Source organism: Enhydra lutris, unplaced genomic scaffold (genome assembly GCF_002288905.1).
Source record: "Enhydra lutris kenyoni isolate GAN:26980312 unplaced genomic scaffold, ASM228890v2 scaffoldscaffold29, whole genome shotgun sequence".
Classification (NCBI taxonomy): Eukaryota; Metazoa; Chordata; class Mammalia; order Carnivora; family Mustelidae; genus Enhydra; species Enhydra lutris.
In genome coordinates this window covers 6,137,129-6,149,902 of record NW_019154113.1, presented here as the reverse complement: position 1 = coordinate 6,149,902, position 12,774 = coordinate 6,137,129, and the positions used below count along the sequence as shown (strand labels likewise).

General features: G+C 48.5%; 1 protein-coding gene across 1 annotated transcript in view; it reads right to left on the bottom strand.

Moving 5' to 3' along the window:
• Window positions 1-4,821: 4,821 nt before the first annotated feature.
• The window catches only part of LOC111152668 (tetratricopeptide repeat domain 23), a 109,187-nt gene continuing 101,234 nt past the window's right edge, over window positions 4,822-12,774 (bottom strand). The window contains exons 10-11 of the mRNA XM_022511223.1: window positions 5,842-5,924; window positions 4,822-4,960 (exon numbers count right to left, since the gene is read on the bottom strand). Of these exons, the coding sequence (XP_022366931.1) occupies window positions 4,846-4,960; window positions 5,842-5,924 (198 nt within the window). The 3' untranslated portion in view covers window positions 4,822-4,845. The remainder of the gene's footprint in view (window positions 4,961-5,841; window positions 5,925-12,774) is intronic.

Sequence of the window (12,774 nt, the reverse complement as noted above, 5' to 3'; positions counted from 1 at the left end):
TACGAGTCAATCTTATTTGCATGTGCTCATATGAAGTAATAAGACTAGCATTGGAAAGGAAAAATGTATGCATTTTTCTAAGTCTTCTCGAAAAGAAATCCTAGGAAAGAAGCAGCTTGCTTCCATTAAGGAAGAAAAAAGGCTCTAAATTATTTTTATCTTTAGGAAAAAGTTAAATTCACTTTAAGACATGAATGAATTGCTTTCTATGTGCAGAGCTTTATAAAAACAACATATATATAGTGTTTTATTTATGGAGAAGATGGCCTCAGCCTAATGTGATATTTCAAGTCCCTAATATACCTGCTATGTTTGCACAGGTCCCAGAACCCTGCACTGGGCCCGCGTGCAGGGCAAATGATCCTTGGAACTAGCTTCGGGTACTTTCTTGCAGCACTAGGTGGTTAAGTAGTGCGTGGTCTAAATAGCCTTTTTTGTTACAACCCAAGTTCTGGAGCTTCTCTGCACCTTAGCCCTAAGCACCTGAACATTGAATTTCCCTGGTGGGAGGCAGATCCCAAAGACCATAAAGAGAACATTGATGCTCGGACGAGAACTTGGCTTCCCAGATGGTCGTGCAGTGATCCCGGGAGCACAGGGCTCCTGGGCCCCCCCAAACAATCCCTTTGAGCCCACCGTGGAAGGGCGAGGTCTTTGTGAACTCAGAGCCTTGGGGATGGAGAACAAGCACTGACCTCGAGGAAGTTTTTGAGGTTTTAACAGAAATCGTTACCATTGGGGTCATTTGCTCAGGGGAGAGAATACTAATGTTAAGAGAAGATGATGTTTGGGCGGAAGGAGCTGCGCCCCCGTCTGGCTGTCCAGCACTGAAGCACCCAGGAGGGGCCCCCGGAGGAAGGCAAAGGCCCTACCCACCCCGGGCCATAGGGTGCCGACCTTCAAGTCCATACCGCAGAATCGAAGATATTAGAGGGAGGGTGCTTTTATTTTACATAAGGGCATTGCTTTTAAGGCTTCCATGTGCAAAGGTCTGGCCTCACGCAAAGATAGTATCTCTCACAGCATAGCATTATTTTAATCTGAGCTTGTTCCTGGTATATAAAGTTGAAGCTGTATTTCCTCTAACACAGAAGCTAGAGCTGCGGGTAGTGAGCTGAGGAATAACGATTCGAAGTGACAGCAGCCTAAGGTGGGTTATGATGATGGGGGTGGTGGTTATGGCACGAGGAGTCGGGGTGGGTGTCTCACAGTGTGGCTCTGCGGCCCCCAAGACCTCCATCTCCTCAGCCCCCAGAAATGGCAACAGCCGATAGTCTAGGGAGAGCGTATTTTCTTAGTAAGTGGAGGTGGGATGCATCAAAGCTTTCAGGATGATCTGACAAACACCGAATACGGGGGTAGACAAAGTTGACTTGCCTGTTTCAACCGTTGCTGTCAGCCGGATGAGCTAGTAACTGTCACAAACTGGTCCAGAGGCGACAGCTTTGCAAACAGAGGCTCCTTATTTCTAGTACAGAGATGGGCTGATTTTGTTAGCGGTAGTGGGTGATGGTGTCTGTAGAAGTAGAAAGGTATAGAAATCACCTTGATTTATTGGTCAAGGGGACAGCCTACGGGTTTGATGGTCAGACAGACTGAGGATGGGGAGAGTCTATTCTGTGAGTCAGAGTGGGCTTAGTTTAATGGCCCTCCCCTGCCTTGTGATCTGGTAAATGAGTACTAACGAGGACAGATGATTCCTATCACGACCCACCTCTATTTGGAAAATATCCGAGGCCTTCATTTATATCTCCATGTTAGAATGCGCCTCTGCCGGGAGTGCTCACGGATGCGGACTCCCGAGCCGTCTTTGGTTGCTCAATCTCGGAGCAGGGCAGGCGCTCCGCACTGTGCAGACCAGCCCCACAGATCCGGGTCCTTTAAAACCAGTCGCTCTGGAGGCAACAGAAATCAGCTCTGGGGGGGGGACAGAACCAGTATTTAACATTGTGGACACAGAACAATAATTAACAGAATGCTTTTCACCCTTCCGCGGGTGGTTGCAATATTGTGTGGTTTCGGGTGTATATTGAGGATGGAATCGTCGAAAAAGCTGATCTTTCTAAGCTCCCGTTCCCTACAGAGGGAGATGTCACAAGAATGTATAAAAATAAAAATCGGAGGGAAAAAACAAACCCCACCTTGTTCCTGGAGAGAATGAATGTTTTCTAGTAGCTGTTTTTGTGGTTTCTATGTAAACTCTAATTAAAATATATGTGTTTACATGCATGGGTTTTTCTGGTTTTTTTTTTTTTTTGTCTTTTTTGTTTTTTTTTAAATAGTGGCACAGATTCACTGGGGAGACTCTGTATGAGAAGTTCCAGTCCCTTACCTGAATTAGAACTTGGCATTGTTCACACAGAACTAGAAAGCATGGCAGAGCAAAGCCCAGCTGGCTTGTATCCAAATACAGACGGGATGGTCTGTGGTAAGAATGTGGTCATCCCAGCCTGGAAGGCTAGTACCATAGGGTGACCGTTGTTGCCTGGGATGGAGGTGTCTCCCGGGATGTAGGACATTCAGTGCTAAAACCAGGATAGCCCGAGGCATGGTTGGTTCACCCCGTGAACCCAGTGCAGACTGGAGGGGTTAGTAAATCATGGCTGTTTCTTAGATGCTTGAAAAACTTGCAGCTGTTTGAGACACAGAAGAGTTTTTAGATACCCTTACCTTAACTTTTTACCACAAAGACCACGAACATCTATAGTCTTCCTCTTGTGCTGAAGTTAACACATTTAATAGACAGGAGACATTTGGGTGGGCCATTCCTAAATTCATTCTTTCCTGGGGTAGGGATGCTATTATTTAAAATGCATTTTAGTTTCTATGACCCCAAGACTTTATCCTCCAAGAAAGACAGAAAGGAAGAAGTCCCGTAAGAATTCACTATTTTTCCCCCAGAAGCCCAGCGTGGACTCCTGTGTGCCCAGGCTGTGGCCACAGCATAGACTGGGAGGCTCACACAATGGACATTTATTTCTCCCAGTTCTGGGGGCCGGAAGTTGAAGATCGAGGTGCTGGTGGATTTGGTGCCTGGTTGGGGCTGTCTGTCCTCTTTGCCCGATGGTCATCTTGTGGGGTCCTAACATGGTGGAGACAGCGATCGTGTCTCGTGTCCCTTTTGATCAGGGCACTAATCCCATCCATGGGGCTCTACTCTCACATATTCATCACCTCCCAGAGGCCCCCCATTTTCACACTGGGGATTAGGGCATCATCAGGAATTTTGGACGTACACGTTCAGTCCCTGGCCGACTCCAATGTGATATATATTCAAAATGCCTAGTCCACCATCCACGTTGAAACCCAGGTCTTCAATCAGATGGGACACTTGGTGAGAGGTGACCATGCCTCATGACTTCATCCCACCGCAGGCCTGTCTGGGTGAGTGGGTACCAGTAGGGGTGGCCGGGGTGGGCAGCTGTCACAATTTCCAAAGGGGACTGGGGACCCTGCCTCTCTCTCTGCCCTGTCATGACCTTTTGGGTTTATTTCCCCCATCAATTCTTGAGGCAGCATCCTGCACAAATGGAACCAGAGTGGCTCTGGGTTTCCCACTGGGTGCTGGAGAGGAAGGGGGTCTGTGCCTCATCCCACTGCCATCTTAGCCACTAGCCTGCAGCTTTGCTGGGCCGCAGTCCATGGGATGAGGGTGGGAAGGAGCAGGAACAGCGCCGCCCACAGCCCATTCCCACCCACTGCGTACTCTGCCCTCCTCTATCCAGCACTGGCTCTCATTGCTGACAGTGTGAAGGGAAGTGCTCAAAATTTCCCACTCTGCTTTTCCATTCTTGAGTGGTGATGGCTTCCCCCAGCTCCCGCAGGAGACTGAAGACCACTGTGGGACACGAGCGCTTGTCCCACTCCACCCTCCCCACCTCACATGTTGAACCCAGAGAAAGCCAGGGGAGTAGGGGGCCAAGGGCTGCACTGACTTGAAAAAAAAAAAAAAAAGCTCCAGAGGGCAGCCATGTTTCTTCTGCCCAGAGTAGAGGCCAGCGGAGTCAGCGGCCTTCCCCCACTGCCTCTCCAGGCCAGCCTCACTCCTGCTCAGCTGCCTTCACTCCCTTACCCTGCCTCTCCTGACCTCTAGCCCATTTACCACCATTCACTCCCTGCTTGTTTTACTGGGCTCTTTCCCTCTGTTACCAATCTCACCATTATGTTTAGTGCTGCATCCATGCTGGGGGGCAAGCTCTGAGGGATGGGGACATTGTGTCTTGGTTACTGTTGTGTCCCCAGCTCTTGCCGGGTGTTCAGCCCCATTTGGTGAATGACTGCATGAGTAAAGAGAAGCTTCCTCGTGCTCCTCTCTAGGCTCCAAACAACTCTGAGGCAGGCTTCATTTTCAAAACACCAACCCCAGCACTTCCAAGATTCCTCTCATTAGCATTTTATTTTCAATCCCTATTATCTTCCTGTAAGAAGGGGGGCTTTTTCCAGAATTTTATTGCTCCAAATCTGACTCCAGGTCTAGGCCAGGGGCTCTCTATGCACAGGTGCCATACCCTGTATTCACACACCAGAAGTTGTCAACTTGTGAAGAGAGGCTCTGCAGCCCCAGTAGCGCCGATGGGTAAAAAATTTTATTGGCAAGAAAAACCACTTGGGCGGTAAAAAAAGAAAAATTCTTTATAGAAGCACCAGATCACCCCCAAGGGTGTCCACTGTCAAAATGTGGCCCGCAGGAAATCCGCAGTATCTGTGGCCTGCGGGAGCAAACAGCCCTAACAGTCTGTCGAATTCCTTCTTGCTGGAGAGATTGATAGGTCACCCTCAGTGTCAGCGCCCAGGCATGACCAAAGCTCTCTCTGGGGGCAGGGGAGTTTGGGGGGGTGGGTGGTCTCAGTCCGCCATGTTGGGCCTGGCCTTCCCCAGCATAGTGTGCTGGGCCACGCCAGTGTAGAACGCGGGTTTGGCTTTCGGGGCCTGCCTGGACTTCACAGCCACCTCTGGGGCCCTGCAAAGGAGCAGAAGGTGGGGTGAGTGTGGTGTCCCTCAGACCTCCTCACGGTTCCCCCACCAGGCCCAGCCCTTGCCGCAGTGAAGGGGAGCATTGAAGTTGCTGAGCTATAGGTCCTGAAGGGGCCTGGGGAGGGAGGGAAGATAGAAGAGAATCCTTGCACAGGATTTTTTTTCTCCTGCTAATTCCTCACGACCATTGTCACTGTGTTGAGAGAATCAGCCCTTGGCTGGCTCAGTGAGCCAAACACAGGCAGAGAGGTTGGGGCTGGAGGCCTTGCTGGCTCAGGGCTAAAGGGGCCCCAGATCAGGATGTCAGCCCAGAGACAGTGCCCCCTGCTGGCTGGCCTCCTCGCCTTCCATGCTTCCAGGATCTTTCCTTGGCAATCTGCCCACAGGCTCTGGGCAACCCAGGCTCAGTGAAGGTGTGGCCTGTTCTCTGCTCACTGGCTGAGAAAGACTTAGGACCAGCCTTCATGGAGAAGTCAGAGGGCTCTCAGCGCGCCACCCCCTCCCCCAACCCTGACAGGCACCCTGAGAACTAAGAGAAGCCAAAGCAGGCCTCCAGCAGGCCAAGCCAGAGCACACTGTGCCCTTGCCTTCCAGCAGGGGAGAGGATGGGCAGGCGCTGGTCTCCAGGAGGGAGAATCCTAGTATGTGTTTCTGACATGATTCAAGAGCTAATCTCTTCTTAGTATCTGGGCAAGGGAGCTATTTTACAGCTGGGTTTTCAAAGGAACCACGGGTCCTGCCCAGTTGGTGAGTTATGGGAAGTCAGTTAATAAAACTTTCCACGGAAAGCTCCACAGACCCTTACAGAACCAGCTTCCTTTGAGATCGGAATGGCAAAGGAAACATTGTAAGTGGAAGCCAACTCACTTGGACAGGACGTCCACTGTCTGCTGGGTGGCCAGAGTCCTCTTGTCCTGTGGTCCGTACAAGAGGGTCTGAATCTGAAGACACTGCAGGACACCAAGTGATAATCATGAGGTCATACAAGTGCCACTGTGAGCGTTTTGCAGGAAAAACAAGTCTCTCTTGAATAAAGACCCATGCCTGACCTTCAATTTGGATCCTCTGAGGGATCCAGAAAACACATGTAAAGTTTTAACACTATTTCACAGAACTCCCTGGGACAAGCTGTATGCAAACTATGTTTATAATCATTTTAGAAGATAAGGTAACAGCATTGTTATTGACTGGGGATGGCCTCTAGTTTCCATTTTAAAATGAGCCTTGGGGCGCCTTGGTGGCTCAGTGGGTTAAGCCTCTGCCTTTAGCTCAGGTCATGATCTCAGGGTCCTGGGATCAAGTCCCACATTGGGTTCTCTGCACAGCAGGGAGCCTGCTCCCCCCACCCCGCCCACCTGCCTCTCTGCCTACTTGTGATCTCTGTCTATCGAATAAATAAAGAAAAAAATCTTTAAAAAAAATAAATAAAATGAGCCTTATAATAGCCCAGAAAAGTTTTTTAATGCTTTTGCCTATTGTTGTTGTTGTTGTTAAAAAATGCTTTATCTTATATGCGATTTTTATATTCATTACTATACAGTAATTTCTTAGGAGTTAACTGTTCAGCCTATGTCTTTACCCAGGGCTAGCTCTGGCTTGACTTCTCCCCTCTCCATATTGGGTTGCCATTTGGTTGCCTGGACCAGGCAAGGGAAAACTCAAGGAAAGGATAAAGATGAAAGTTGTGATCCCAAATGGCCAAAAACCAAAAATGGTTTTCATCCAGAGATAGACAAGTAGACCAATAGGACATGGAAGAGGATCCAACACTTGAGAGATGACAGAAGTGGCCCTGAAGGGTCTAGGGGCAAGAATTGAACTGGAAAATAAGTGGAACTTCTGGATGAAAGCATTGAAGATTTATCTTTATCATCTTGAGGCATGGAAGTATTTCTTAAACAAGATCCAGACAAACCAAAAGTAGGAGACTGATAAAATTTAACTGTGTTAAAATTCAAAACATCTATGCACCAAAATTCACCTTAAGCAAAGCACAAAGAGGGAAAGGACAAAAGAAATGAGGGAAAATACTCACACAATACTGAGAAGGGATTAGTATTAAGAACTTATAAAGAACTCCTATAAGGTATAGGAAAAGCAACCTGCCAATAGAAAATAATCAAGACCGGGACGCCTGGGTGGCTCAGTTGGTTAAGCGGCTGCCTTCGACTCAGGTCATGATCCCAGCGTCCTGGGATCGAGTCCCACATTGGGCTCCTTGCTCTGCGGGGAGCCTGCTTCTCCCTCTGCCTCTGCCTACCACTCTGTCTGCCTGTGCTCACGCTCTCTCTCTAACAAATAAATAAATAAAATCTTAAAAAAAAAAAAAAAGAAAATAATCAAGACATAAACATATCATTCAAACAAGTTGAAAACTAAGTGGTAATAAACACACCTAAGCTCACTAGTAATCAGAAGCGCAAACTAAAACTTCAATGAGGTTGTCCCTTTACCTATTACATTGCAAAAGTCCTAGCCTGATCATGATAATACCAAGCTCTGTCAAAGGTATTAAGCAAGAAAAACTTTTTTTAATATTGATTGTGGGTGTTGAAATTGGTATGACCACTTTTTAGAACAACTTGGCAATATTTAGTGATGGATAGGTAAATTGTGACATATATGTATTGTATTTGTAAAGTATCATATAGATTTTTGATGTGCTTTTATGTGTCCATGTAGATGAATCTCATGATCATAGACCAAAAAAAGCAAACTAAAGATGAATGCATTATATATTGTGTATTATTATAATATATATTATATATATCATTTATATGAAGCTTAAGAAGCATGTAAAGCAAGGCCACAGTAAAATAATTAAGAAAACATGAGAATGATATCAAATTCAGGACAGTGGTCATCTGGAAGTGGGGTGGGAAAGGGAAGAGTGGGGACTTCAACTGTAGGGTCATGTCTTATTGCTTTTATTGAATTAATGAGCTCAAAGGTGTTTGTTACATTCTTCATGCTTTTCTGCATATTTGAAATGTTTGATATTTTTAAAATATTGAATTGGTTTTTCTACACGGTAACAGCTTGAGTCAAAAAAAATTGTAAGAGTTTGAGGACTTTGTACTGAAGACTGTTTATTCGTTCTGATCTGCCAACCGTTTTTAGGTCTTTGAGAAAATTCAAATGCAAGCAGCCAAAATGCTTTGTCTTTGTAAGATGTGGAAAATATCAAAATCGTCTGAATGTTTGGTTCAATCTGAGGAACTGAGAAGGTGGTTCTGGAATCTGAGAATCGGGCTGTCTTCTGGAGGAAAGAAATATTATTAGACGAAGCTATGACAGGGTTCTCTTTTAAAATAACAGATCGTCATTCTGTTGGCTGAATTATGTAACACCAGGAATTAGCATCCTGGTTCTGTTATTCCATTTAGCAGATGATCCAAATTCTCCAAAATCCCACCCCCTCCATCCAGCAAGCCCCAACCATTCTGAATCTGCACTGGGGCCATGGCCAGGTCTGGCCTAGGCAAAGTGCTGCTCATTCCATGGGGTTCAGCCAACACTGCTTTAATCCACAGATAAACTGTGAACTTGGGAAATGCAGGAACCTGAGAAAGTTCTGTACTGCTTTTGGGGACGGATTTCACCGACACCCACGACACTTGATGGGAACTCTTCCAGCCCTCCTCTCCTCCGTGGCTCCCGGCTGTTGGAAGCCTGGGGGCGTCTCCACACAGGGCCCGGCAGAGACTGTGCTCAGGAAGGGACTATAAGCAGGAAGCAAACAACCTTTCCCCTAGCTCCAGCTTGGCAGTAAGAGGCCTCCATCCAGGGCTAACATTCTTGCCAGAACGAACTTCATTTTCTCCTATGTGGCCAGAAATACCTTAATTCAGTGTAAAAGATCAGGTCTAATTTTAAACCCACCCGACTCCTCTGTTTACATATTTATGAGTGCCCCCGATGCAACTCATTTTGAGATGAGCTGATGTCAACATGCCTTGGTGCTAACTCGTTCACCATGACATTAGAATTTTACTGACATTATAATGATTATTTGAGACGGTCTGAGGTCTCCATTTACCCTGCCTTAACAGATGGCCTCCAAAATCCAAAAGTCAGGAAGAATTTCCATCCTACCCCTTTGGTTCCCAAAGTTTCTCCCTGGCCCCTCATTCCCTAGGGAAAGACATCCTACTAGCTAAATAGTCACAGATTCCTGGGAACAATGACATGGCAATTGACAGAGCTTTAGACAAATTCTCACTGGTTTAACCAGCGACCTCCATTCTAGACCTCAGGTTCTGATCCTTTTCCCCGGGGGAAAATGTTTGTAGAGAGACTAGAGGTAGGAGAGAGGGTCATAATCAATACTCAAGCCCAAGAGAGGCGAGCCCCTCCCCCATCCCCATCCCTACTCTTAGACCCCCGGTAGTCAAGACTCTTCTCTTCCTGGCATTAATAGATTTTTATAAAGGCTACTTATCCTCATTAAGAAGATCTGCCCCAAATTCTAGCTGAAGTGAGAAGAGACGTAAAGGGTTGCTAACTAAGAGAGGGAAATGGGTCCTCAGCCCCCGCCTAATCTCCTTTACAAGGACAGCTCCCATGGACACCAAACCAAAGGCGCCACGTCAGAATCATTCACCCATGAGCTGGAATAGTCTCCAAGAGCTACCTTTTTAGAAGAGTGAAATAACCTCTCTCTGACCCTTGCTAGAAAATGTTTACATAACCACGTATTTATCTAAGAAACATAAATTCAATTTCTCAATGTTGTGCTCCCCTCAGCTAAATTTGTTTAAGCATTTTTGCGTGAAATAGGTGTTCCGATTTTTTTGTTAAAAATATAGACATCGACAGAGACCGAGTCAATAGGTTGTTCACTGAACCTACTGGGAGCCACGCATTGTAAATACCCCTCTGAACTCAGACTATATGGAGCCCAAAGACACGGCTGGATGACAGGGCTCCAGGGATCCATCAGCTACCGAAACCTCCAGCAAGGGAGCTTCCTGGTGGGTGCAGCGTGATAAACCTTCGCCCTCCGAAGCCAGGCAAGTTCCGTAGTTGCAAGAGTGCTGTTGGCTAAGTGCTGCTTCGCTTAGTCATTCATGGTTGCCGAGGTCATTTAGAAACAACCTTAAGCATTTGATGTGGAATTGAAAAAAAGTCTTTTTGAAGTGACTGAGTTTGGAGAGCTAGGTTCCTAAGGGGCTCCTGAGACAAAGCAGCTGGGATAGGAGCCATTGGTTGGTGTCTTCCTAGCTCTAGTCTACCTCTGGGCCCCGGAGCTCGCGCCCTTCCCAGTGTGGTTGGGGGAGGGGGTGGCTTGGCGGGGGCAGGTCTGGCATGGAAGTTAGCTCACTCAGTCTACTTGGGCTTCAGAAAACCCCAAGAGCGAACTACCCTAACTCACAAAGAAGCCTATCTCCTGGTTTGGGCCAGAATCTCTGTTTACGTATTTATGAGCGCCTCTGAAGCAACTCATTTGTCCTGACCGCCTGCAAGGCCATTCCTTTATTTCCCAGCAGAACTGGATTGGGGGGGGTGCTTAGCCCTCCCCTCCTCCATCAACCTCCAGCCTTAAGTCCTAGAACTGCCTCACCCTTCTTATCAGGGAATGTCAGACAATGGAATCGCTGATGGGACACGTCCTCCTTACTAACCGAGGCCGGGCAGCAAGGCCATCAGCTGAAGAGCCAGCTGCAAGGCCACGTGGCTCAGTTATGGAAAAGTGACAGACTTTGTCCCGCCTGGTAAGGGTCTATGCCAAGCCTGTCATGCTATCACATATGTTTTGTGATACAAAGCCAGGGAAAGGTACGTTTATAAAGAACGACTCTCACGATATGAAGTCACTACTCCTCTTAACATGTCATCCGTCAAAGGAGATACTCCCTGCCTGTGACGGAGAATTACCCAGAAACTCACGAACTGTGCCTCTGTGTTCATGTCAGTTCTCAAGGCTGGTATTAAGAAAAAAAAGATAGCAGAACCCAAAACATGTGGAAGGGCGAAAGGTCTTCAAGGTTTAGAAAAACACAAATAGGCTTTCACCGACGAATCTTTACCAGGCAGGCAGAAGTGATTTAACCAAATGATGACCTTGGGAGAACTGAAAGGACAAACCGGAACACAATTCACCAGCTGGCATTTTTCCTGCAGAAACAGGGACACACCCGAGCCCTACCCGGGAACCAGCCTTGCCCTCACTGGGCCCGCATCATCCTCCGTGGCCGCTCGTTCCTGTGGCAGGTGTTTGCAGAGCTCCCACCATCCGCCACCCTGTGTCCCCCTCAGTGACAGAGCAGAGAGGGGCAGGCTGAAGGCCTTCGTGAGGTGACATGTGAGTTGAGGCCTGCAAGATGGGGAGTCAGCCCTGTGAAGAGCTGTCAGGGAGTGAGGAAGGATACTGATTCCCCTTCTCTCTTCTTCTCTCTCTCTCTCTCTCTCAGGTACACACACACACACACACACACACACACACACTCACACACTCACACATCATGCAAGCACACCCCCGTGCAGGTCCCTGACCCGGAGACCCACTAATTCTGAGCCCCACCTGCTGCACAGGTGGGTAGGAAGCCTCCCATGACACAAGGACAGCTAAAGTGGAACCAGGGGCCCCAGGACCAGGGACGAGGGAGATGAGGAAGAAAGGGGGGGCCCATGGACTGCCACTCATACAGCTGCCAAGAGCGGACCCCGTCCGCAAAGCTCTCCCTGAGTGTCCACTGAGTGCCCCCCTAGGAAGTGTTCACGGCATCCTCGTCTCCCTCACTCCTCACCTCCGAGCTGCCATGTGCCGTGGCTTCTACATCCTTATCGGCATCCCTCGACTCCCCCACGACTCTGCTCCATCCCCTGGCCACTGTCTTGGAGCAAGCTACCATCATCTTTCTCCAGGACAGCTGCAACACAAATATTTGAGGACAAACGCGTCAGCGGGACTTGCGGGCGTCGGTGGGGGGGGGTCCGGCTGCGCACCCACGTGTCAGGCAAGGCAGCCCGCTTTTTGTACAGAAGCTGGACTTCCCCGTTTCAGAGCCAGAGAGAACAAGAGGTCCGGACCCTGTTCAAGCTAACCCTTTCAGGCTGACTTTCTGGGGCTGGTTTCCCTCTTGATGTGGAGCTCAGCCATGTCACCTGGGTCCTTCCTGAACCGGTGTGGTCACACCAGCCATCTCTTTTTTAAATATTTTATTTATTTATTTGTCATAGAGAGCACAAGCAGGGGGAGCAACAGGCAGAGGGAGAAGCAGGCTCCCCACTGAGCAAGTAGCCCAACGCGGGACTCGATCCCAGCACCCCGGGATCATGACCTGAGCCAGAGGCAGACACTTCACCGACTGAGCCACCCAGGTGCCCCTCACACCAGCCACTCCTGACCATCACTCTTTCCACTTGTTTAAGGTCACGCTGAATTTCCGCAGGAGATTTTGCCTTTCCCTCCATCGCTGGCTATGCACCCATAAACTCACAGTTGTCCCTCCTCTAGTGGGGCTCTGACAATTCGCTAATCTCGGGCCTGGATGGTCTGTCCTGACCCCCAGTTCTGTGCCCTCCGGACTCTGAGGACAGTTTAGGGACTTTGAAGGCACTAAGCACCCCACAAGCAATAGTTCTCCTAGCTGAGGCACTTTCCACAGCAAACGTAGCCTTGTGTGGGGCTGTCTGTGTTTTCTAGGGGACAGCGAAGGTGGAGGGGTGCTGTACTTGGGCTGTCCTCATGGGGCCCCTTCCTGGCAGCTGGGGGACTTCTCTCATTCCCACCTAGCCTACAGCCGGCAAGGGAGGATCCACCTTTCCCCCACATAAGGTCAAAACTGGATGACCTTG